This window comes from Xyrauchen texanus, chromosome 35 (assembly GCF_025860055.1).
Source record: "Xyrauchen texanus isolate HMW12.3.18 chromosome 35, RBS_HiC_50CHRs, whole genome shotgun sequence".
Taxonomy (NCBI): domain Eukaryota; kingdom Metazoa; phylum Chordata; class Actinopteri; order Cypriniformes; family Catostomidae; genus Xyrauchen; species Xyrauchen texanus.
This window is the reverse complement of record NC_068310.1, coordinates 23,857,312-23,882,451: the sequence shown is the minus strand read 5'-3', so window position 1 is coordinate 23,882,451 and position 25,140 is coordinate 23,857,312. Positions and strand designations below refer to the sequence as shown.

Genomic DNA, 25,140 nt, shown 5'->3' with positions numbered 1-25,140 from the left:
AAATGGTTCAAATTCAGTTTCTGGTGGCACATATTTCAGCCCATAGATATGCCTTCAAATGCTTTTTAAAAATGTAAATATTTTTAGCGGATATATAAAGTCAGTTTCACTCAAGTTCACACTGGTGTCCAAGCAGAGTAATCAAATGTGTAGTTCATCACATTAATTACATTATGTTATTATGTATAAATAAACACAGTATATACAAAAAAAAAGTCTGAATCAAACAAATATCTTTTAGTGATGTTTTTTTTTTTTTTACACTTTTCAGTGTGTTTGTGCTATAAATTATAATAGCTTTGATCTTTGGTTATTTAATGCAATGATATTCAATTGTGACTTATACGTGTCCAAATAGGTCAGAGAAAGTATACAGTGTTGTGTAGTGAATACTCACATAAGCCGCAAGGACTGAAAATTCAGAACATTTTGGTAATTCAGGATGAGTCTGAAAAATAACAAATATTTCACGTATTGTAACGTAATGTATTGAATAAAATTATAAAATGCTTGATAATCTCTGAACTGTGAGATTAAATAACACTCGCTACACTCTAACCTCGAAAGTGTTTCATTGCAAGTTGAGCCAGTCAAGTTGGCAGAAGGATTAAAGGTCTCTGGGCCCAAATCAACCCACTGACCCCGAGAGTAACTAATGTTGAGGGTGTCAGCCCAGAGCAGGATGCTCTGTAACTGTGAAACCATGTAACTGGAGGTTTCACAGATGGTTGTGGTGGAGCCTGAGGTAACGATCGACCCACAGCACTTCTGGCCGTTATTGTGGTATCCTGAATGACCTACAGAAGATGCACATATGACAAAAATTTATTTTATTTATTCTGTTCATATGAATGTGATGAACGTAAACTGAATTATACGTTTTCATCAAAGCTGTGATGTCCTTTGATGTGTGAACTGCAGGGGAACAAAGTGTATGAGAACAGAGCATTGTGATTACTTACTCTAGAGGGTTTCAAGCCAGTGTATAAAGCAGTGTAAGGCACAGCATGAGAATTGAACATGTCTAAGATGTCTCCAATAATCTCATCTAGCAGGGGAAGAAATATTAGATGCTACAGAACTATGGTACTAAAAAAAAAAAATCAGGTTGAAAAGAATTACAATAAACAAACAAAGAAGCAACAAATTATCATTGTATTAGAATCATCATTAAACATGGCCAAGAAAGAAATGCAGCTACTCACCATTATTCAAGAGCAATTTATTTAACTTAGCACTGCCATTTTATACAATGCGAACCCAAACACAACAAAAAGAAAAAGTTAACATGCTATGGTTATGATAAAACATTATTATTAATAGTTCATCTACATTTTAAATGCAGTGCCTTGCAATTACGCATTCAGATCCTTGGCCCATTCTTTGATTACTCTCAACGCAACTCATTTTTATTTATAGAGCACTTTCAAAAACCACACTGGGTACCAAAGTGCTGTACATGGAGTTAAAAAAATAAATAAAATCACATACATACAGCTTAAGAATTCAAAAAGCATTTAAAACCAATAAAAACAGGATATGATAAACTTGACCTAGTACAATTTATAATGCAATTAATTAAAAGCTAGGGAAAATAAATACGTTTTAAGGCCCCCTGGAAAGAGACAAGAGACGGAGATGATTTTATGACCAATGGAAGCTCATTCCAAAGTCTAGGGGCTGCTCATCTCTATCATCTTGAGTTTTTAGGCGAGATCGAGGAACTGACAGACACAGCTGATCACCAGAGCGGAGAGACCTTGAAGGTTGATGCAAACTTATTAAAGCAGAGATGTACTCTGGTGCAAGACCATGAAGAGCCTTAAATACATATAGCAACACTTTGTACTTGATTCTGTATTGGGTCGGTAACCAATGTAGTGAAATCAATACTGGGGAAATATGCTTTCATTTTCTTGTTCCAGTTAAAAGCCTAGCAGCTGAATTCTGGACCAGCTGCAGGCGAGAGAGAGATAGAGGCCTGACTCACACCCAAATACAAAGCATTACAATAGTCCAATCGAGAAGACACAAAGGCATGCACAACCTTCTCCAAATCATCAAAAGAAAGGATGGACTTCAACTTTGCCATAGATCTAAGATGAAAAAATTTTTTTTTAACAACAGCATATATTTGTCGATCAAAATTGAGCTCAGAGTCAAAAATAACACCCAGGTTTTTTTACATAGGGAAGTTTTTTCCCTGGAAGCAGTGACAAATTGCTATCTAAATTTACCTCACATCCCCTTTGACCAAAAACAATAAAATCTGCCTTATCCTCATTTAATTGGAGAAAGTTGTTTGCCAGCCAACACTTCACATCGGCCATGCAATTATGCAGAGACTCAAAAGAAGGGTGCTTCCCATGTTTAATAGGAAAGTAAAGTTGAGTCATCAGCATACAGTGGTAGTGTATGCCATGCTTATCAAAGATCTTTCCTAACAGAAGCATGTAGAGGGAGAATAAAACGGGTCCCAAAATGGAGCCCTGAGGGACCCAATCCAAGGCTAACCCCTGAAGACCAACCTGGTCTCTTAGGCGATCGATAAGAATGTCATGATCGACCATATCGAAAGCTGCACTGAGATCCAGCAGCAGAAGACCAACAGAACTACCAGAATCCACACCTAATAAAATATCATTTAAAACTCTCAACAGAGCTGACTCTGTGCTATGACCAGCTCTGAAACCTGACTGAAATTTATCGAGCAAATTACTGATAGCTAAAAAATCATTTAATTGTGCAAGCACCATTTTCTCCAATATTTTTGACAAAGAATCATTTTGATATAGGTCGAAAGCTGTTCATATCAGATGAATCAAGGTTTGCTTTCTTAAGAAGAGGCTGAATAACAGCATGCTTGAAGCAGTTGGGAACAATACCAGTGGTCAGGCTACTGTTGACAATCGATAACACGCTTGGACCAATTGAGTCCACCACCTCCTTAAACAAAGTGGATGGAATAACATCACACGTAGAACCAGTAGGCTTCATATGTGCAATTATATGTTTGAGTTGAGACAGGGACACAGTAACAAAACAGGTCAACAGATTTTGTGGAACTGTATAGGTAACAGGATCATTACTAACAGGTAAGATCCGTGAGCGTATACCAGCAATTTTAACAGTAAAACATTTTAAAAACTGCTCACATGTGTCCACTGAAGGGGAGATGGGAGTAAGGGCAGCTGGATGAAGAAATTATGAAATGGTAGAAAAAAAGAACTTTAGCATTATGACAGTTCTTTGAAATTATATTAGAAAAATAGCTTGATCTGGCTAATTTAACTGCTCTTTAAAATTTAATCAAACAGTCTCTCAAAATTTCATAGGACACTTGTAATTGATCTTTAAGCCACTTTCGCTCAGCCTTCCTGCACTGCTGCCTAAGAGCACGGGTATTACTATTCAACCAGGGCTGAGCCTTGACTTTTTTCTTCCTAAATTTTAACAGAGCCACAGTTTTTAAGATGCCAGAACATGACAAGTTGAACTTGGAGACCAACTCCTCAAGCCCCACACTAGAAAATGGAGACTCAAGCAGTGATTTCAGTGGAAAAACATTAAAAGCAGCTGAAAAACTACTAGCAGTAGATGGATTGATAAAATGAGATGCGACAGTAACATAGCCATCATTAGCTTGATCACTGCATGAAAAATGAGGGTTAAAAATAACAGTCTTGTGATATGACCACAAATATGTGTAGGGCCAGCAACACTCTGAAATAAACCAAAAGAATCTAATAAATTAACAAACTCTTTGACCAGTGGTACAATAAAAAATACTTTTACAGCATTTCTTGGTTCATGTTAATTTCAACATATAACAACACATTTTTTAAATTATAAAAATATATATATATATATAAAATTAATTTTTTTTAAACATTAGGGATGCAACGATATTAAAATTTTTGCCGATACTGATATTTCAGATCATTTTTTTTTTACCTAAGACTTTTGCTTTAAAAATGTACAAAGAGGTAAAAAAACTTTTTTACTGTTCTAACAATAAATAATTTTTATTGAGCGTAGATTGGATCTGTTCAACACATTAAAGAGAGCCAAAATGAAAATTAAAGGTGCTATATGTAATATTATTTTTACTGTACTAAATCATAAAATGACCATACGTATGTCATTAGAGAATTAGGAAACTAAATTTGCTAATTCGCTAAATTGAAATACTGGCTTCTCCGATAACAAAGCTACAGCAAGTATATTCAACTTTCAAGTTTCCATTTCAGGCCGGAATTTCTTTTTATGTTTTGGCCTGTGTGATCCCGCCCACTGCCCACTCACCAATAGTATACAGACACCGCTGGGTTGTCAGACTTGAATAAGATTGCAGGCAAACAACACTGCATGCTGCAGCCCTGGAAGCCAGCAAACGAACGGGATCAGAAATAACAGATTCCACCCGACCTAAAAAGCCTCGCCATCAGTCTAAAAACCACAATGAGCAGAGATGTAGTAAAACAAGGATAAATATTGGAGACATTTTCAGTTTCCCTCATTCCTGTTGCGTGTCCTCATTCTGGCAACCCCCATGAGTTTCAAGTCTGGGGCAGGGCAGACAACTCTCCAATATTTTGAATTTGGACTGCAGTACCCATTTCAAATGCTTGTTGTCAATCTTACATATAGCACCTTTAAATAGATGAATAAGATACAAAAGAAAACTATTACTAAAGAAAATTATAACATGATGATTGATATGAAAAAATATATATTTTGTACTTAAATATTTTTCACAGTTTAAAACAACAGTCATCACATTTTGCATGTACAGTATGTACTGTATATGATAGAACATTACAAATTCATACTATGTTGCGAAATTCCACGGAAATGTCAACCACATAATGGAAAAATAAAAAGTAATCAAATGAGAAAAAAAGCCCTTTCAAATTCTGTCTTATAGTGGTATGGGATAATGCTGTCAAGACCACTAGAGGGCGTCGCTTGTTCACACAGCGCTGACTGAATTGCTGAATGTAGACTATCTTTTAAAACACAGCCTTTTAAGTTTTAGCAATCACTAAGGATATATTGCAATTTCAATCTTAATGTAATCAATCATGCAGCAATAATGGATAACATACATATGTCTCAGAACTGGTCTACTGGTTTCAAACCATTTTGGATGGTTTTCCTATTGCACGTTTTCACAACGGTCACATCTGGTTATGGTACATTAATGTGAGATCGAGAAAGAATAAAAAATAAATACATGTTCTTAGAGGTGCCAACCCTTCTACATATTGTGCCTATATTAATTCTGGAGTGTGCATTTGAATTTACATTGTTTTGAAAAAATGTGTTACTAATTAATTATAAATAAACCATTGTTTTTTTTTATGTCTGTGTTTATTTTGGCCGAAAGAGAAAAAAGGCCGAAAATATGAGCCAAAAATATATGCCTCCCACCCCTCAGTGCTCAGGTTTAACTCTCAATCGATCTAGCCATAATCTTGGTGCTACCCAGCAAAGGCTGATGTCAGCGGTGTGGAAATACTTCAAAGAAGTACCGCCACTCCCTACACGCATACTACGCAGTATGCGTAGGGTACCAACTCAATAGGGGGGCACCAGCTTACCCTAGGAGGGTACCAGAGAAAGTCCGCCAGGTGCCCTCCCTCAAACGTTATATGTTATTCAAGGACCTGAAAGCAGTTGCAGAACACAGACGATCACTTCACACCCATATCACGTGAACACTACAATCCTCTTGACAACTGGTACACCAACAAAGATCGCTTTCCATTGCTTGCACGGACTGCACGCAGATATTTATCTGCCCAAGCACCAGCACAGCGAGTGAGAGACTATTCAGTGCAGCATCTCATGTTCTTGATGAGAAGAGTAACCGTCGTAGAAAGCAGTCCAGTTTGTTATGTGTATAGCAATTACATTAAAAAAAAATTAGCCCTGTAAAACTTTGTTCTTCACGAGGCTACATCTGTCGTTTACAGTTTGAGGTTGGTTTTAGTTCTATTACTGCTGTTTTGCACAATAATTTTATATTAAAGTTGAAATACGTTTACATAAACAGAATAGAGGCCCTCTGCCATTCTGTGTTTTGCCTGTTGTTTTCATTAAAATGACTGTGTAGCATATTTCAACTTTTTGTATTTGCAAGATGCTAGCCTAGAGCTGCTAAGTTAATTACTTGACTGCTGTTATGCAAATCATTATAGTTTTCTAGGACGTTACATTATTTGGATAATTGTAAAAATGACTGAAAAATGAAAAATATATTTAATATTGTTTTAATATATTTTATATTGTTTTAATATATTTTCTGTCCAATTTTGGTGCATTGCTTTCAGTAAAAGTGATCATTTTATTGGTTTGTAGTTTTTCAATTCAGATTCATTAAATTCATGAAATTAATTAAAAGTATAATATTAATACAACTATTAAAAAAAACTACTTAAATATATATATATAATTTAGGTTTTCAGCCAAGTGCATCCTGAATTTTCGGTTTCGGCCCAGATTTTTCATCTCGGTGCATCACTAATTATTATATCAAACAATCTCTGCAGTGAATATGTACTCTACTGTGAATGACGCAATCCAATCCAATCCTTCATTCTCAAACTACTTGTATATACAAATATCTGAACGTATTGCAATAAAATAAAGATATATTGTTTCTATATTTATAATCAGCCACTTTAAATGAAGAGTTTTATATTTTTCCATTGTTTTTTTATTTGATAACATCATTCACAATGCTTCATGAGATTGTACTTAATTATTTGCCTATTTGTCTGATTTTCAAATACTTCAAAGCCTCAAATCAAAGTTTGTTATGGTGCGATTCACTTCGGAGCTGGTTGGTTTGGTCTACGAGAAAAATTATTCGGAGCCAAGATAGCTGAAAAAGTGGACAGGCACTGTTGAGTTCTAATGCCTTATAACCTGTAAGGGATGGATTTGTTTTGCAAGACACTGTATATAACAGTGCAGGTCTCAGTTATCCACTTACCCAGTAGAGTAAGGGAGATGGATGGCCAGCATTGATGGCTGTGAGGTGTTCAGCTGGAATTCCTTCAGGGTGTTTGGGTCGATGTGGACTACTGGGACAGCAAGCTCTCCCTGGACGAGTTCCAACACTGAGTCTGACCATCCCAGGGCTGGCAACACCAAGGGATTGGATGATGCCTGAAGTGCTGACTTGTGTAACAAGAGAGAAATGTTGATTCATGTTTAAATTCTAGTAAGTATTTGTTTTTAAATAATCACAATTTAAGAGTAAGCTCACCTTTATGTTCAAAAAGTACCATCTTGCTTGTTCCCAAACACTCCACCATACATAGTAAAGTCATCTATACTTAGCTGTATAGTGGGCATGAAAAAGAGTCAGTTGAGACTGCATAAATGTATTAAAAAATGTTCTTCATCAGTTATGTATTACAACAGTCACAGTACCAATTTCACTTGTTTAACCTTCCTATTCTGTTTGGTCAATTTTCCTGATAAAAATGGTTTTGTTTATTTGAGCGATACAAAACTTTTCCTCCACTTGCCATCTGAACACACACACAAAATTGGGACTTGATTCGATCAGTCTAAGTGGTCTTAAAAAAAAAAAAAAAAAAAAAAAAATTTGACTAAAGGCTAAAAAAACAGAGCAGTTTTTTATTTTTAATTTGTCAAATAAAATGTATAAATCATCCACAATGCAGAGAAAACCCACACAGACATGAAGGGATGAGACAACAAAACATGCAAAACATACACAAACACCCCCCAACAGAAAACACACACACACAAATGAACACAAACACAAAAATGACACCATAACAGAGCCATAACCATATTCAAATAAAATCTATAAATCAGACAATGCAGAACACACACAAATGGATGAGACTAGCACAGCCAGAAGGTAGAACACAGAATACAACACACCCACATGCACTCTCGCGCGCGCACACACACAATGATCAAAGTCTGAGTGTTCTGTTTTATACACTAATTTAATTTTCTGTTAATTTCCTTCACATTATTATTAATTTACTTTTTAAAAGTTTTAAAATGTTGATGTTTGAAATAAATGATTATTTTATGTCTTCTCTTTTAAACATCAGGTCAGGTTTGACTGCAAGCATAATGTGACATTATTGCAAAACACTTCAAAACAGTAAAACAAAAAAAATTAAATAATAATAATTGTTTGATCATGTCTAAATCTATCTAAATGCATGACTTATGATAACATTTTGAAATACCACAGAGTACGAGACTGCATTGAAAACTGAAGCTATCTACAGGCTATTATTGTCATAACAAGATTTTCAAGTAACGTATTTTTTTCACCAGAAGGCAGCAATCTGCCTTTAATACAGGACACATTCTCATATTTTCTTCATGTTTCAACTAGGTTTTTTTAGTGAAGTTACATAAATTTGCACATACAAATGAATGGTGACATCAAGAAATGTATATGTAAATAAGATCCAAATAGAAGAGCAGGATTTAATTGTTTTTACTTCAGAGAAGAATAAATGCTATAATTTATTTTCTTTTTCTTATTTTAAGTTACACCTGTACATTTTTCTGTCAAATTGATGTTGCCTTTTGTGTCTCTTAATGCTTTATTTTAATTTTGGTCTTACAGCACTTTGGTCAACAATTATTGTTTTTAATTGTACAGTACTGTGCAAAGGTCTCATAAGATGCTTCACAAAAACATTTGTCTTAAGATGGTTATTTATATTTTCAGCTATAGAGTCTCAACAGGAAATATAAATGTTAGACTTCCAAACATTTATTTTGCAAATAGAATAGAAGAACAGGGAGCTCTGCAACAGATGGTCCACACAAAGCCCCCCCACTGAATATTGAGTCAGTCTGGGATTACATGAAGAGACAGAAGCAATTGAGACAGCCTAAATAGATAGAAGAACTGTAGCAAATTCTCCAAGAAGCTTGGAACATCCTATCTGCCAACAACCAAGAAAAACTGTTTCCAGATGTACCTAGGAGAAACGGTGCTGTTTTAAAGGCAAAGGTTGTCACACCAAATTTCACTGAAAAACATTGATTTAGCTTTTTTAAGTTTACTGGACTTTGTATGACGTTACTTGATAAATTAAAACTATTTATATCATTATTTTTGAAGCCATCCTCACTATGCAACATTTTTCACAAGTGCCTAAAACCTTTGCATAGTCCTGTACTTTATAATGAATGCGGCTCACTGACTGACAGTACGCACAGCAAAGTGGCCCTACTTGATCAGAATAGGAGGGTTAAGTGAATGTTTATTTAATATCTAGGGTGAAATATTGCAATAATAAGGTACCACATGGGAATAGGCACACCTTAAGGAAGATTTTTTTTACTGGTCACAAAGTTTATTAAGATTGAACAAATACATTTAGTTTTATTGCGTAATGATGGAGCAAGATAATAGGTGTGAAAAGAAATAATAATTGAAAGCTGTTTTGATACATTTTTTAAAGGTGGCAAGAGGGGCTTTTACATCATACTTGGGAATATATTGTGAACTCGTGTAAATAGAGGGGCAATAGTTATCATTGCAAAATCAATGCACATAATTTAGAGCAGCAAGATGCTTTTTTTTCAGAAACAAATTAAGATAATGCTAATTCAGAATAACCACTTCAGAAAAGGGTGCTTCATTTCCAGTTAATTTGGCATTTCCTTTCACTTATTGAAAATATTTTTGATTTAATCACATTGGACAACACTGAAAATGACAAATACGTATTTTGTCTCTAAATAAATTTGTTAATTTGAGGGATTTTTCATTAGATATATACATTTGCAACATTTAAAACAATATTAAATATTAGATCAAATTACCTCAAAATCAACCTTTAGACAAAACATGCAATGATTCCATAGTTCAAGAAAACGTTCAGGTTTTCCGAAAGTGCCGAGTAGTCTTTTGGGAGAAAATACAATTAAAATGCACCTTTCCCCCAGGGTGCCTTTAGAACAGTTTTACCCTTCAAAACAGAATTACAGATGATCACAATTGTCCACAGGGTTAATGCAATACTTGTATGTCCAGAGGAAGATGGGTGGGGAAGACTGTGGCTCAAAGTCACATTACACTGACAAGTCCAGTAAATATGAGGATAAAAATACCAGTGTCTGAAGGGGAAGCTTCATTAATAATAGTCCAAATGGTTCCACATTGAAAGAATAATTGTCTACATTAATCGCATTGTGAACTGCATATACACTCACCTAAAGGATTATTAGGAACACCTGTTCAATTTCTCATTAATGCAATTATCTAATCAACCAATCACATGGCAGTTGCTTCAATGCATTTAGGGGTGAGGTCCTGGTCAAGACAATCTCCAGAACTCCAAACTGAATGTCAGAATGGGAAAGAAAGGTGATTTAAGCAATTTTGAGCATGGCATGGTTGTTGGTGCCAGACGGGCCGGTCTGAGTATTTCACAATCTGCTCAGTTACTGGGATTTTCACGCACAACCATTTCTAGGGTTTACAAAGAATGGTGTGAAAAGGGAAAAACATCCAGTATGCGGCAGTCCTGTGGGCGAAAAGGCCTTGTTGATGCTAGAGGTCAGAGGAGAATGGGCCGACTGATTCAAGCTGATAGAAGAGCAACTTTGCCTGAAATAACCACTCGTTACAACCGAGGTATGCAGCAAAGCATTTGTGAAGCCACAACACGCACAACCTTGAGGCGGATGGGCTACAACAGCAGAAGACCCCACCGGGTACCACTCATCTCCACTACAAATACGAAAAAGAGGCTACAATTTGCAAGAGCTCACCAAAATAGGACAGTTGAAGACTGTAAAAATGTTGCCTGGTCTGATGAGTCTTGATTTCTGTTGAGACATTCAGATGGTAGAGTCAGAATTTGGCGTAAACAGAATGAGAACATGGATCCATCATGCCTTGTTACCACTGTGCAGGCTGGTGGTGGTGGTGTAATGGTGTGGGGGATGTTTTCTTGGCACACTTTAGGCCCCTTAGTGCCAATTGGGCATCGTTTAAATGCCACGGCCTACCTGAGCATTGTTTCTGACCATGTCCATCCCTTTATGGCCACCATGTACGCATCCTCTGATGGCTACTTCCAGCAGGATAATGCACCATGTCACAAAGCTCGAATCATTTCAAATTGGTTTCTTGAACATGACAATGAGTTCACTGTACTAAAATGGCCCCCACAGTCACCAGATCTCAACCCAATAGAGCATCTTTGGGATGTGGTGGAACGGGAGCTTCGTGCCCTGGATGTGCATCCCACAAATCTCCATCAACTGCAAGATGCTATCCTATCAATATGGGCCAACATTTCTAAAGAATGCTTTCAGCACCTTGTTGAATCAATGCCACGTAGAATTAAGGCAGTTCTGAAGGCAAAAGGGGGTCAAACACAGTATTAGTATGGTGTTCCTAATAATCCTTTAGGTGAGTGTATATTGTACTCTGTCATACAAAGGGTTCTCACCTTATCCTGTAGGAAAAGCAACACATTGTGTGGAGCAGTGGTCAATGCAGATTTCATATAAGATAGGAGCTGCCCTCCAGAGACTGCCTGACCAGCTGGTGGCTTGGTCAGATGTGGCAAACTGTACCTGTATCGACAAAAATAGCACAAACACCCTCAAATGTATAAACATGTTGAGTTTAAGTAGACCTGGGTAATAAAGAACTCTGCATGACTATTCCAAACTCTTACTAATAATTCTAAAGCGATAAGACCAAGAGAGTGTAACAAGTCAGTGTTAGCTTATTTAGCTGGCTGAACATAAAATGAAGCAAAGCAATATGTGACTGTTGAATTTTGACCGTGTCTAGGAGTACAGTAACATTTAAAAATCAAACTAAGAACAACATTCAAGAGACAAACGCGTCACATACTCGTCACTGGTCCACATGAGCAGCGGCACTTGTGCGCTACAGCTATAAATTGAGAATATGACAAATAACACTGAAGTGAAGGCCATTGTTGAGAAACACCGCATTCTGATTTCCGTCATCCTGCTGAGGAGTCACGTGAATGACAGGTCGGTGATGATCATGTGATCTCACCGATCAGCAAATCTGTGCAGTTCAAGTGGAACACGCCTAATGTCGTGTACGACTCTCGCGAGATTTCACCCAGCCCGAGGGTTCCCTTCTAGACATGAGCTTAAGCTGCACATAGGTGGTGCAAGATGCAGAACATCAACGTTCAACATCATATAGGCATAATAATCTGTATTTGCATTGTTCGCTTTTTAAAAAGAAGAGGAAGTTTTTAAACAAGGAAGAAGGAACACCCAACAGCTTTTAAAAGGCACCATTATAAATGTCATCCTGATACTATTAACTACTATTAACGGATACTATTAACTTATAAATGATACTTGTAAAAAAAAAAAACACGTTTAATGAATTAACTCTTAATTTAAAAATTAAAGTTTTAAACTCGTTATTTCGCGTTTGTGTTTGAATTCGCACTGTAGAAAAAAGCGTAGCCTATAATTGTCTTAATTATGTTCTTTCTTTCTTTCTTTCTTTCTTTATTCTACCTGTCTCAATTATGTCATTTCATTATTATTATTCTTTCTCTCTCTCTTTATTGCTTTCTTCTTTCTTTTTTTTCTCTTTTGACTGTAAACTGTCATAGAATCGTTGTTTTATGCACGGGTTTTAAAATCACGAATTGATAAGTCACATATTAATGTGAAAATGTTATTATACGAACAGAATTCTCATGTGCGTTTACGAAACCAATAAGAACAGCCCTCATCGATATCATCACCACTTTAATTCACATACTGTATTACTGAGCGATTTTCTCTACACAATGTTGTTGGCGGAGGAATATTGGGTAGCCTATTGTGACTGCGCCCGGTGCAATTCATCTGTGGGTGGTAAAATGAAAGTGCCACCTAGCGTATTCAAATTTAAATAATACTTCCTAGATTATTAATTAATGCTGATGTTATTGAAGAAGTTGTATTTATATATGATATCTAATTCTAGGTTGCTGAATTTCATCTGTGGCTCAAAACAACAATCGTCTTCTTTTTGGCAGTTGCACTATATCATCTCGCGCACGTATCAGCACCACTGTAGCGAGTGCTGCGGTCAGGGCCATCTTTGCTTGTTCTCGCCGGTCGGACCACAGGCAGTCATCAATTGTGATACTTATCAAATAAATTGGGTGAAAACTGTTTGAAAAGAGATACATTTTTCCTTTGTACGGTAACAATCTGTTTAGACGTTCTGTATAAATATATTCTTGTGTCAACACCGTTTTGCTGATTTTTTTGTAGCGGAAATTTGGTTATATAGGCAGGAGATCCACTGTAATTCAACATGGATGAGGAGTATGATGTTATCGTATTGGGAACCGGACTCACAGTGAGTAAATCGTTGAAGTCACTGGTAATGTGCATGTTAAACGACCTCCATGCAACAAGATTTATATATTGTAGATGAAGGCTTGAATGCCTAATGCTTGTGTTCACATAGATCTCACTGTATGACTAGATGCTTCGCGTTAAACTGAACCCGAGGGCCTATTGCTGACGCATACTTTGGACCAGAAATGTGTGTGTGTGTGTGTGTGTGTGTGTGTGTGTGTGTGTGTGTGTGTGTGTGTGTGTGTGTGCGCGCGCGCGCGTGGTGAGGCAGCATTTCTCGCAATTTCTGTCTGTATACCTGTGCAATCTATCCCAAATCCATCTTCTTGGATCTTCCCTTGAATTTTCAGAGCCATTGAGTGTGCATCATTATAATGACATGAAAGCGGTTATTAAAAATCAATGACTGATGCAGTGTCTTATTCGAAGGAGTGGCATCAGGTATCCCGTTTGCTCGCGCGTGAAAACTGGAGGGAAATGTCTGTTTATTGCACTTATTTAGCCTTTTACCAAGCGACAAAAACATTTTCATTTTTTTGTTTGTGCGGTGTATTCAGTGAGCATCAGTGTATTAAATCGCTCATCGTCTATATTGACAGACTTGGGAACCTATTTGATCAAACATATAACGAATAAAATATTAAAACAGAAAAAAGCAGAAGCGGGTTCCCCTTCAGCCTTGCTGTATTTTTCCTGCATGGAGAATAGTGGAGCTGATCTGGGCTGCGGCTCGTACTGTGGGTTGGGTGGGGTGACTCGCATCCCTCTGTTCAACGCGGAAGTCAAGCCAATGGACAACACAAACAAACCAAATAAATATTCCTTATGGAAGATTTGAATTAATGCTGTTTGTTTATATAGGAATGTATTCTCTCTGGGATCATGTCCGTGAATGGGAAGAAAGTTTTGCATATGGACAGAAATCCATATTACGGAGGGGAAAGTTCCTCCATCACACCCCTGGAGGAGGTGAGGATGCTTTACAGTCACAGATGTCACTGTTCTGATGTCTGCTAGAGATTACACATATTAACTATACTGTGAATGATTTGTCCAAGAATAATAGCACAATAAAACACGTTGTTAATGGATTTTAGCATGGATTAATATTTTATATACGAATAATACAAAGTGGATGGTCTTTTGAAATCAATTATTTGAGATCCTCAGTGCAAAACTTGAATATTTCCATCTCATTTTTGTGCATTTAGTTATTGTTATTTTCTGTGTGTGCCCTAACATTTTGTGTGTACCCTTCCCACAGCTCTATAAGAGATTTGGGATTTCAGATAACCCTCCAGAGTCAATGGGCCGGGGAAGAGATTGGAATGTTGACCTTATCCCGAAATTTCTAATGGCCAATGGTAAAAATTTTGTTTTAAAAAATGCTCTTGAGACTACTTCAGAAAAGTGAAGTGTGTAATTTCTGTGCTTCTAGTGACACCAAATGCAACTGCATCAATATGTTATCCTACAGGTTTCCTGAACTCTCCCTATGTCTTCCATGGACCCTTTCACAGACTGTGATGATACTTTTCTACCTTATTTAGCTGTGTAAATTTAGCTAACGTATATATATATATATATATATATATATATATATATATATATATATATATATATATATATATATATACAGTATATATATTTTTATATAGATTTATATTATTAGATATATTTTTATAGATATATTTTCTAACTATTTAGTGTAAACATACATTGTTTTTCTCCCCTTTTACTCCCTAATTTGGAATGCCCAATTCCCAAAAAGTATACGTAGCATGGTCTCCAATTCACTCCCATTTACCGCTATTGGATCATTTACTTACACGTTCCAAAAACTCTGTATTCAAACAAACAGAGAAATCCTTTGATAAGAGTCACAGTATTTACACTTTTCCAGGAAATCAGACTAATGGAATACTTGTAGTGGTCTGTGTGTATAATGCGGAGATAGAAAAAAGTATTTAAATGTCAAAGCAATTATGCCCTTCTACTTTAAGTAAAACTTGTTTGTGTTATTTATTTTTACTTTTTATTTTTATGGTATAAGACTGTCATTCTCTTATATGCAGGGCACTTGCATGCCGTAAAAGAAATGAGACAATTCTATTCTAATTTATTTTATCCTCAATAATGATGCAAGGTCACATTTTGTCATTACTTTCATTCTTAAGGTCAGTTAGTTAAGATGCTTCTCTACACTGAAGTGACCAGATATCTTGACTTCAAAGTGGTCGAGGGAAGCTTTGTGTATAAAGGGGGAAAAATCTACAAAGTGCCCTCTACTGAGACAGAAGCACTTGCTTCAAGTAAGTAGATTTAGCGTTTCATTTTTTTAGATTGGCCTTTGGGACTAAATCAAGAATTATTGTTTTTGAAAATGCTATGTTGCTCAATTGTCTCGGAACATTGTTTAGACCTAATGGGAATGTTTGAGAAGAGACGATTCCGGAAGTTCCTAGTTTTTGTGGCCAACTTTGATGAGAATGACCCCAAGACCTTTGAGGGTGTTGATCCCAAACTCACAACGATGGGAGAAGTGTACAAGAAGTTTGACTTAGGACAGGATGTCATAGACTTCACAGGACATGCCCTGGCGCTCTACAGGACAGATGAGTAAGTTTCGCTTTTGTTATAAAACTAAACGGCAGTGCTTTTGCTTGCAGAATTTCCACACCAAAACTAATCCACCTGCACTGGCTGTCCCATTTGAAGTCAGTGTTGTTCTTTTCAGCACAAACACGCCTAATTTCTATCTATACTAGGCATATTGTATGTAGATTGTGCCTTATTCACTAAAGTCATTGCTAGTTGCCTGCTGAAATTAACGTTTCACTATTACCTCAGAAATCAGATAACAGGTAAATAACATTTTATTTTCAAAAGACGCAGTTATCATCAAGTTTTTCTCTTTTCAAGTGACTAATAATCATTTGCCTTGATTCTGATTCACAGCCTCCACAGTTTTTCATCAACCATTAACCTTTTCTTTTACAAAAAACCTCAGATAAATATGCATTAAAATGTTACTCTTCATACCAGCCCACATAAAAATAGTATCCCCTCCATTTATGAGAATATTTTTCCAAAAAACCTCATTGTTCAAAACAATCTCCCATTTATTCCAATGGGGAGTTCTACAGATCTTGTCAGAGCGAGCAACCGTAATTTTTTTTTACCCCAATACAGAGTATATTTAGAGTTTTGTAATTGTATATGTGTATATATATATATATATATATATATATATATATATATATATATATACAGTGAGGAAAATAAGTATTTGAACACCCTGCTATTTTGCAAGTTCTCCCACTTGGAAATCATGGAGGGGTCTGAAATTGTCATCGTAGGTGCATGTCCACTGTGAGAGACATAATCAAAAAAAAAAATCCAGAAATCACAATGTATGATTTTTTAACTATTTATTTGTACGATACAGCTGCAAATAAGTATTTGAACACCTGAGAAAATCAATGTTAATATTTGGTACAGTAGCCTTTGTTTGCAATTACAGAGGTCAAACCTTTCCTGTAGTTTTTCACCAGGTTTGCACACACTGCAGGAGGGATTTTGGCCCACTCCTCCACACAGATCTTCTCTAGATCAGTCAGGTTTCTGGGCTGCCGCTGAGAAACACGGAGTTTGAGCTCCCTCCAAAGATTCTCTATTGGGTTTAGGTCTGGAGACTGGCTAGGCCACGCCAGAACCTTGATATGCTTCTTACAGAGCCACTCCTTGGTTATCCTGGCTGTGTGCTTCGGGTCATTGTCATGTTGGAAGACCCAGCCTCGACCCATCTTCAATGCTCTAACTGAGGGAAGGAGGTTGTTCCCCAAAATCTCGCAATACATGGCCCCGGTCATCCTCTCCTTAATACAGTGCAGTCGCCCTGTCCCATGTGCAGAAAAACACCCCCAAAGCATGATGCTACCACCCCCATGCTTCACAGTAGGGATGGTGTTCTTGGGATGGTACTCATCATTCTTCTTCCTTCAAACACGGTTAGTGGAATTATGACCAAAAAGTTCTATTTTGGTCTCATCTGACCACATGACTTTCTCCCATGACTCCTCTGGATCATCCAAATGGTCATTGGCAAACTTAAGACGGGCCTTGACATGTGCTGGTTTAAGCAGGGGAACCTTCCGTGCCATGCATGATTTCAAACCATGACGTCTTAGTGTATTACTAACAGTAACCTTGGAAACGGTGGTCCCAGCTCTTTTCAGGTCATTGACCAGCTCCTCCCGTGTAGTTCTGGGCTGATTTCTCACCTTTCTTAGGATCATTGAGACCCCACGAGGTGAGATCTTGCATGGAGCCCCAGTCCGAGGGAGATTGACAGTCATGTTTAGCTTCTTCCATTTTCTAATGATTGCTCCAACAGTGGACCTTTTTTCACCAAGCTGCTTGGCAATTTCCCGTAGCCCTTTCCAGCCTTGTGGAGTTGTACAATTTTGTCTCTAGTGTCTTAGGACAGCTCTTTGGTCTTGGCCATGTTAGTAGTTGGATTCTTACTGATTGTATGGGGTGGACAGGTGTCTTTATGCAGCTAACGACCTCAAACAGGTGCATCTAATTTAGGATAATAAATGGAGTGGAGGTGGACATTTTAAAGGCAGACTAACAGGTCTTTGAGGGTCAGAATTCTAGCTGATAGACAGGTGTTCAAATACTTATTTGCAGCTGTATTATACAAATAAATAGTTAAAAAATCATACATTGTGATTTCTGGATTTTTTTTTTTAGATTATGTCTCTCACAGTGGACATGCACCTACGATGACAATTTCAGACCCCTCCATGATTTCCAAGTGGGAGAACTTGCAAAATAGCAGGGTGTTCAAATACCTATTTTCCTCACTGTATATATATTCTTGCTGTATGATAAACATCTTGACTACCTATGATATATCTTTTTATGAGCATCATTTATGCCAGAAATTGACAACACATTTTTTTACATTGGTGAGTAATGTATTGAAATTCAAGTGAATTAGTGTTTCGTACTAAATACTTTTTGTATTTAGTGTTGTATTCACTTCTTTAATTCTTCTCAGTTACCTTGAGCAGCCTTGTCTGGAGACCGTCAATAGGATTAAACTCTACAGTGAATCGCTGGCACGCTATGGAAAGAGCCCCTACCTGTACCCCCTGTACGGATTAGGGGAGCTGCCTCAAGGATTTGCTAGGTCAGTCGTTCAATATTTTTTCCTGCAACCCAGTCATCCTCAACAAATCAAGTGTTGAGCGTCATTGAGAGGCTGTTCTGTTGTAATAAATAATGTATTGACTTTTTTCCCTTGTGGACATTCAGGTTAAGTGCAATTTACGGAGGAACCTACATGTTGAACAAACCAGTGGATGAGATAGTGATGGAGGGTGGCCACGTTGTGGGTGTGAAATCTGAGGGAGAGGTACATTTTTCTAGCCATATCCCTCATATGTTTTAAACATTTAGATATAAGTGAAATGTCTCTGTGACATTCGACAATGCTTTCTAGCTGTCAATCATTGTTTATGGGTCTGCTGACATTATAATTTGAATATTTTCAATATGCATTAATGTTTCACCAAGGGAAAATATTTTTAGACTTGGTGCACAGCAGCCATTACAAAACATATATATATATATATATATATATATATATATATATATATATATATATATATATATATATATGGGGGTTTTTTTCTCAAAGAGTGGATGCATGATTATATCGATGGGGCCATCTAATATTTATTTATGAATTTGTGATTGAATTTAAGTTTAAATTTGGTTTATTTCATTTACCATGCATCATGAAAGTTATTAGGTGCTTAACATTTGCCATGTGCATATAGAAATCTTGTGTTGTTATTTTCTGATTCAACCCAATCATTGTGTGTTTCCAAGGTTGCGCGGTGCAAACAGCTAATCTGTGACCCCAGCTACATCCCGGACCGCGTGCACAAAGTTGGCCAGGTGATCCGGGTCATCTGCATCCTCAGCCATCCCATAAAAAACACTAATGATGCCAACTCCTGCCAGATCATTATCCCTCAGAACCAAGTTAACCGCAAATCAGGTTAGTGGCAGACACTCCACCAGCACCCCATAAAACAACATAAACTGGTCTTTTCAGCAGGGTTGTAAGCCAGCCTTTGGTTGATGGTTTGATTTTTGTTATACAAATCGTAATCATAGAATAATCTGTAACAGCAATCAATAGAACATAGTAATAACCTCAGAAGGTTTTCAGAGGATAATTTACAGGACTTGTAAGAACTGTAAGCCAACACTTCAATAATCTAAAGCAGGTGTTACTGATGTGTACATTCAGCACAGTCACCACTGGAGGGTGCTGCTTACTTTAAAAATAAGTGGTGCTGCATGTTGCAAAAGTTTAAGTATTTAAGGATTTCAATGTTAATGTGTATATTTTGTTGTTTGCACATAGATATCTATGTGTGCATGATTTCCTATGCCCATAACGTGGCGGCTCAGGGGAAATACATCGCCATTGCAAGTACCACTGTGGAAACATCTGATCCTGAAGCTGAAATCGAACCTGCTCTGGAACTCCTTGAGCCTATTGATCAAAAGTCAGTTTTTTCTGAAACCTACATTTCTATGCTTTCTATGCCTGGTATTTTTGACTCTGTGTTAGTGAAGACTTTTACTAGTATTATGTAGATTGCAAGATTTTGTTATTTAACTCTTTGAGAAATGGTTGTTTGACAATTGAAATAGCTGTCACACATACAGAATGCAAAGCTGCTTTTACGGTATACCTCAGTTTCACTTCTCCTCTCTTTAAGAACAAACCACGTGTGATGTCCCAGAGACACAGATAAGATATTCTTCTTATGAGTTGAGTGCTCACAGAACCAGGTGCACTCAGTCATTTTTAAAGATATGATTAATGGAAATCATATAGATCTTCCCATAAAGAATGGAAATAGAAATAGACCTAGCAGTAGGGTCCAAAATTAACATTTGACCTCCCCATGGTGGGCAGTGTTGGGTTTAATCTGATTACAACTATAATTAGTTATAGTAATTTAATTACTTTTAAGACAAAAAAAAGTAGTGTAATACATAACAATTTAAATTATTGTTTATATTCATTTTTATATTTGATATATTTTATATTGTTTATGTTAAATATGATCAGATTACTTTTACTGACTTTTAGTAAACAGTAATTACTTTTCAGTACATTACAAAAAATATTGTTTATGTAGAAAACATTTAGAGCATGAATTATATTCATATGTTCATCTGTTTGTGTTTTTGTGACAGTTGAAGGGACAACGAAAATGTATGAGGAAATATACTTTATTTTGAATATTTGAATTATTTAGAGTCGTTGAGCAAAAAGCTAACTTTGCTGTAAATATTGTTTTAGAAAGTAACCTAAAAGGAAAGTACCTAGTAATGTGAGTCCTTTTTGATGAATTAATAAGTAAACAGGGTCAGAAATTAAGGGTGGCTCAGGGCAAAAAATGCCACTGTAAGTCACAAAATGGCCCCCGAAATTCAAAATATACAAAATTGCTATATTGTATATAGTATGAGTTGATGTTGATTGAATTTATGTTTAAGAAATTCTCAATCTATACATTCATATTTGTGTTAATCGAGGATTGATTGCATTTAAGTATTTCACATATAAGGACAACACCATACATTTTTATTTGGTTAGAAATAAATGCCTTAAAAAAGGTTCAAAATGCCCCTGAAAATCAAATCAAGGGGGCAAATATTACACCTAATGCAAAAGTTAATTTCTTTACTTGCATATTTGTGACAAACAGTGTAGGTCATTTTTTCACTCACAGCATCACATATGAGATGAACCAGTCTCTGTCTCTCATTAAACTGTACTTGTCACAAAAGCCTGAAGACATTGTGATTTTGTTCCTCATATTTCACTTTGATGGCTTAATGCAAAAAAATATATATTCCATATTTAACATACTAGATGGTGTTTTTACGTTTTGTTAAAGTTCCTAATAAAGTTACATGCCAACTGGTGAATACGTTTACTACAAAAAATATACTGCAATTTACTTTGATGAGTGTTAATTTTGGACCTCCCCAGCAGTGTTTAAGATGGTTCTTAAAACACATATCATATGAATTATGTTAGACATCTAAGGCATGTTAAAAAATTGATGTTAGAAAACATATACAATACTTTTTAAGACAATATTTCATTTTGTATTTCATTTTATTTTTTCAGGTTTGTGGCCATCAGTGACATGTATGACCCCACAGATGATGGCTCAGAGAGTCAGGTCAGTTGAACTTGTATATCCATTTCTTCTTCAACAAGATACTTCTGTGCTTATATCGGTTATATAAAAGATCTGGGTGTAGCTCAGAACTATTTTGGTGCTCTTTTGATAGGTATTTGCATCACGGTCTTATGATGCCACCACTCACTTCGAAACAACTTGTAATGACATCAAAGATATCTACAAGCGAATGACAGGAAGCGACTTCGACTTTGAGAATATGAAGCGCAAACAGAATGATGTCTTTGGGGAGGACGAGCAGTGAGGGGTTGAGAGGGTATGGGGGTGGGGGTGGTGAGGACATGATCTAAGGGCAGATTGGTGAGATAGGGCTGGTTGGATTTGCAATGTGATCCCAGAAGCATTTCTTTATATTCATAGGTAAAATGTGGTTCTATCATATGTACATTTTCAGATGCTTGCATAGAGACTGAAACGTACAACATTGACATATTGACAGCATTTAAAACTTAAACACTTTTATGACTGGATTACAGTGTATGAATCCTTTGGGGTTAAAAAAAACCTGCAACAGTTATGATTGCACACAGACATGTCAGGAAATGAGTGAAACACATAAATATTACACTGTAACATCAACAGTGTGCAACTTGTATTTTATAGTTGTTGAGCTGTAACGGCAATTAAATTCAGCCATAAAAAGAGTGGGAATAATTATACTATCAGTAATCCCATCTGGATGTTATTTATACATAGATATGCCATTCAAAAGGTCTTTATCAGACAATGCTTCTTTGACATTCTCTCATAAAAGCGCTTATGTTTTAGGTGTTGTGAAGACGCTTACATTGTGCGTTTCAGTGTCTGTCCAAACATACAAAAATGTGTGTTAATGTGACATTCAAATATCTTCGATATACTGAGATAACCTTGGAATTTGATATACATGGTCTGGGTTTGGATGTTATGGAGCACAGAATAGAAAGTACTGCAATGTTGTAAATCTCTTTCAACTGTCCTTATCTTTTCCACAATGTTCTTTGTTCATTGTCTCCACACCCACCTGTGACTTTGTTTAGATATATACAGTTCAGCACACAGACACAATGCTCTATTTCCCACATTCCGTAACTCACTTATCTGCACTACAAAGTGGGCTCACAGTGACATGCTATTTTAGATTCTTATTGCACACATTCCGTAACTCACCTATCTGCACTACAAAGTGGGCTCACAGTGACATGCTATTTTAGATTCTTATTAACGCAGTATGCATTGTTTTGTGCAAAAATCCCGTTGAAGTAGAAACACGAGTCTTTTATTTTTTTTTCTTCTTTTTCTTTTTTTTTTGGACATATACATGTGAACAAATCCTTGAATATTGAAGGAAATGTAATATAATTTCTTATGAACTTAAGTGAATTGTCCCCAAGCATTTCCCCCTACAGATTTGTTGGTTGGAAGCAGTACTCAGCAGTTCCACATTATTTGAGTCTTCAGACTGTTAGTTTTGCTCACTTTGACTTAAACAGCTCCATTATAACAGTAGCCTTCCAGGAAAGTGTCATTCACAAAACATTTAGTAAAATCATCAAACACCAATCATTAATATTATACACTATGGTTTGAGACCTGGAAAAGGATGTAATATGACATTAATTATATTTACAAACACGGAAGCTAGAAAATAAATTTCTCTTGGGTGTATCCTGCAATCAAAATCCATTTCACACAATGTTGTAGTATTGAACCGACAGAGATCCATTTTAATAGATCTAACTCTCATTTCTACCACTAAATGGTTGTTAAATATATTTAACTTTTTATGGGTGGCTATTTTTTGGCAACTAAATTGAATGAGATGTATAATATGCAGTATAGATGTGAATCGTAAGCCATTAGCTTTACAGTAACTACTTTAAAGTCTTTGTGCTAACTTGAAAACACTGTAAGGCATCACAATTCCTAATGATTTTGGTCTACAATGTCTAGTTATTATGAAAGATTTAGATTTTTTTTGAGTAAAGGCTGATAGAGTCAACTGATATTAAATTAAATTATTGCAAAAATTCTACATGGATCTATCATGATCAGTTTACAGTTTGTAACAGGAAGTAGTTAAGGCAGAATGAATCAATCTGAAACTTAAAAAGAGTGGAAGCAATTTTCATTACAATAGCTGCAACAGTTTATGATAATGTGAATGTATTGAGTATCAGATCCTTTGGTATGTAATATTAACCAAATCCTTTGGCATTCCGGCTTTTGTAAACTAGGCTGGCCCCGGTCTAAAACCTGAGAACACCTACTAATACAAATGTGCTCTGACTTGACAATTGCTATGAACACTATGCCTCTTCTTGTGAACTGTTAAGAATATTACTGTACCATGCAATGAAAATGCATCAATGTTTATTTTTAATCAGTGATTGACACTTATAGTCTCTGAATTTACTCTTGGCTGTTAGAAATCGACTGACTTTTGACAAAAGACTGATAATTTTCACCCATATTCATGTTGTCTTAATCATGCTCATTTTTGCTTTCAGATTATTTCTATTGCCATAAGTAGTTATAGTGGACAATATTCTACTGGACCAGCTAATCATGATGTGTCATTTGAACACTTGCTGTACTGCTATCATGTAGAATATGCAAGCATTGACGTATGTCATGCTTTGTTTTTTTATATTCACCTTGCTGAGAAAAGCCTCTGACGATTTTTCCAAAGTCACTTATGGCCTTATAGATTCACATAGAACCATACAATTCTTGAACTTTCTTCTTTAATGCACACAATTAGATCAAAATAACAATGATAACTGGAATTTAATAGAATTAAGCATCACTGTTTGGCGTTCTCTTTTGCACCTCTCCAACATATTGTTGCATATGTTTGGATTAAGTGTATTACTGTTATATTTTACTGTATTTATTTTTATTTTGTCTTTTATTTTCATTGTTGAAACACCATAACTAAACATCTTAAAAACTGACACACAAACCTGATGACTTTAAATTGTGAATTTCATCTCGTGTTTGAGCAGTCTTGTGCAACAAAAATAAATATGAATACAATGAAACTCAAAACTTTTCTTTGGTTAAATTTGATTATTGGCACACATGAAGGCAGCCTTTGCTTACTAACATGATGAAGAGCAGCCAATTTAAATTATTTTATATGGAAGCATATATACACAAATGTTTATGCCAACTTAATGGAAGCTTAGAAAAAATATTTCTTTATTCTTAAGAAATGTTTTTGATTCCCTGTCTTTTAAAGTCATATCACAGTGAGAATATTAAATATCTCCTTGGTAAAATGTTAATTTGTTATGCCTATACCATTCTGTTAAAAATGCACTATTTTCACCATTAATTGATTTTGCAAGCAGTACAACACATCCTTCACAGCTTATGTATAGTCCCTCACTTGTTCTGATGTTTGTTCACTGTCAGTCAGCAGAAGAGTGTTCCAAGAGTGTGCTTTTTGTACCTA

The 25,140-nt window shown here is 36.1% G+C and overlaps 1 protein-coding gene and 1 pseudogene across 1 annotated transcript; one reads left to right on the top strand and one right to left on the bottom strand.

The window, feature by feature from the left end:
• LOC127629270 (V-type proton ATPase subunit S1-like) overlaps positions 1–12,018 on the bottom strand; it is a 29,426-nt pseudogene extending 17,408 nt beyond the window's left edge.
• Positions 12,019–13,050: 1,032 nt separating this feature from the next.
• On the top strand, positions 13,051–24,884 carry LOC127629250 (rab GDP dissociation inhibitor alpha). Its single transcript, XM_052106398.1, has 11 exons — positions 13,051–13,387; positions 14,251–14,358; positions 14,654–14,753; positions 15,567–15,701; positions 15,810–16,008; positions 18,458–18,589; positions 18,715–18,814; positions 19,294–19,465; positions 19,838–19,982; positions 21,626–21,680; positions 21,793–24,884. Exons 1-11 carry the CDS (start codon positions 13,343–13,345, stop codon positions 21,943–21,945), a joined length of 1,344 nt encoding a protein of 447 aa, XP_051962358.1. The 5' UTR covers positions 13,051–13,342; the 3' UTR covers positions 21,946–24,884.
• The last annotated feature ends 256 nt before the right edge of the window (positions 24,885–25,140 follow it).

What these genes read in the sequence shown, in the direction of transcription:
- LOC127629250 (XM_052106398.1), top strand. Translation starts at nt 13,343, where the DNA reads ATGGATGAGGAGTATGATGTTATCGTATTGGGAACCGGACTCACA. An exon ending in CCATCACACCCCTGGAGGAG is followed by an intron (nt 14,359 to 14,653) that starts GTGAGGATGCTT and finishes CCCTTCCCACAG; the next exon opens with CTCTATAAGAGATTTGGGAT. An exon ending in GTGTGAAATCTGAGGGAGAG is followed by an intron (nt 18,815 to 19,293) that starts GTACATTTTTCT and finishes TGTGTTTCCAAG; the next exon opens with GTTGCGCGGTGCAAACAGCT.